This window comes from Teleopsis dalmanni, chromosome 1 (assembly GCF_002237135.1).
Source record: "Teleopsis dalmanni isolate 2A chromosome 1, ASM223713v2, whole genome shotgun sequence".
Lineage (NCBI taxonomy): Eukaryota > Metazoa > Arthropoda > Insecta > Diptera > Diopsidae > Teleopsis > Teleopsis dalmanni.
In genome coordinates, this window is record NC_051846.1 from 72293997 (window position 1) to 72296482 (window position 2486).

At 29.6% G+C, this 2486-nt stretch overlaps 1 protein-coding gene across 1 annotated transcript; it reads right to left on the reverse strand.

The window, feature by feature from the left end:
- Positions 1-573: 573 nt before the first annotated feature.
- Positions 574-1232, reverse strand: LOC119672770. Its single transcript, XM_038083901.1, has 2 exons — positions 935-1232; positions 574-877 (listed from the first exon to the last, which is right to left on the reverse strand). Exons 1-2 carry the CDS (start codon positions 1146-1148, stop codon positions 750-752), a joined length of 342 nt encoding a protein of 113 aa, XP_037939829.1. The 5' UTR covers positions 1149-1232; the 3' UTR covers positions 574-749.
- Positions 1233-2486: the final 1254 nt, after the last annotated feature.

Here is a 2486-nt window from a genome sequence, read left to right on the forward strand (position 1 = left end):
ATTGTAAATGAACTATTAGTAAACCTTTAAACGACTACTCCACCTTTTGGCTATGGAAAGATTTTATTAAACATATTTTATCTCATACTTTTCAAGTTAATTTTCATTAATTTTATCTTATCACCTTTCAAAGTTTATGCACATTCAAACCAAATACTCTATATATATTCCCAAATATATTTTCGCTCTTTAACGTGATAAGTTAATGGTTTAATATATCATAAAAAAATGATCCTTTTCATATAGAGAATTATAGTATATATCGTATGTAGTCATTTTGTGTGATTGACTTATTGAAAAGAAACATAAATTTAAATATCAAAGTTCTCTATGGAAATCATCCACTTAATGACATACTATATACTCTCAAGCAATACGATACCGCCAATGATTTGATACTAAAAACGTATTATACAAAATACAAGTTTATGTATAGCTTATGACGGTGGAGCATTTTTAAATTGACTTAACGAATATGTCAATAAAGCAGAATATATAAATATATACACATATACATATATACACATTATTACCTTATTATTACCTTTTCGATCAAATGTGAGAAAATTCAAAGATTATTTCCAAATTTTATTAGATGCATTATCGAAAGTCAAGATACTATCTTAACGTCTTGCATATAGAACTTAATTTTCATGTCATATAAGCATTTTTTGATTAAGAGTTTTTTTTCACAAGCTTCTATCAGGACTCCAATATTTTTTTGTTATATTTATAAAAACTTCAAATTTTTATGTTTGTATGCTTTTATAATAGCCGTTATAATTTCTTGAACGTGCCCTATAATAATCATTTTGCCATGTCCTCAACGTTTCAGATGCTGCAGTTAAGATATACCAAACCAAATTGTGGAAAAAGTCTGCAAGCATTTATATAGTTTCTTTGCTAACCAAATTTAAACTAAAAAAATATCTACCTTTTAAGCATGTCCAAAATGATCTTTCCTCCATTGGTGCAAAAATTGCGCGACCAGGTGGTATCCTAAAGCGATTGTAAGGATGGTTAGGATTTCGCATAGGTCCTTCTTCAAGTCCTGAACGTAACACTTCTAACAAAACTGCTTTATCCTTTCGTGTCATTCCTGTTGGAAAGAATTTTGGAGACATAGGGTCCTCGTCTGCAGAAGCCATTTGAAATTTTTTCACTTAAGCTTTACATTTATTGCCAAAAAAGTGGAGTAATATACGGAAAAATTTTTTTAGTACAAATCTTAAATATATTTATTGATAATATATATAACTTTTACAAATCATTTTTTTAAATATTATCCAAGGTATTGTGTTCGTAAGTATTTTTTTACTTTAAACTCAATAAATCAAAATTCTTTTGAAAACAACAATTTTGGTCATGACGATCCATACATAACATGACCCTAAGTTATGCTGAAGGGAATGTCTACTAAATTTTACATTAGAGTGCTCAGCAACAGCATTATGATATCTTAATTTATGATATGGTATATTCTACTGATTAAACGTTATTATATAATTTTTTTATGGCAAATAGTCATATTTTTAATGCAACTTGTGATTAATCTTCCAATTGATATAACATTAGCTAAAGGTAACAATATTATTATTGTGTGTTATTAAACGTTTATACTATCCATAATAAAGTGTGTGCACAATTAACTCAATAATTGTATAACAATTACTTGCATATTCATTCAATTAATTGTTTACTTCAATATTTTGTGAAATAACTCGTTTCGTTTCTTATTTTATACGTTTATTTCAATGTTTATTAAGTTTCCATAGTGTAAACATATTATTATAATCATTATTGTTGAAAGCCATAAAAAACCAAGACTTGAACAGGTCGTTGAGGTCGCTAGAACCAACGACGTGCTTGTAGTTCGCAGTTCGTGTGCTTACTGGAGTACTAACGGAACACTGTGCCATTCCGCCTATGCTCCAACGGTGACGAGTTCCAACAAGTGGATTATGCAGGAGTTGCCAAGATGAAGAAGAGGTAGAATCTATCAATCACTTCCTGTGTTTCTGTCCAGGACTTCAGACAAGGCGACATCAATGTCTTAGGGATTGATTTTTCACTGGCTTGGAAGATATAATGAAAGCAAATTTATCGGATCTCGTCAACTTCATCTGGAAAACCAAATGGTTTAGCAAGGATTACAAAGTTTAGCAACTCGCCTCCCCCAGCAAAATTTTTCTGAGGGCATCACAATGGGCAATATATACAACTGTCAGCACGTGCCTTCCAAACCTTACCTGTATATTACGGCGATTTGTAAATTTTATTATAGTTTGGGATTTGTTATTACATAATTTGTATAGAGACATAACAATACCTCCGAAGTGTGAACACCTAATTGTAGTTGTTCCACAATCGCTAGTGTTAGGTTTACATTATCCATATAATAAAATAAATATTTCAAGCATTATTATAATATGATACATTAATATTAATTTATCATGTTAATATTATGATTATTCTAATGAAGTATT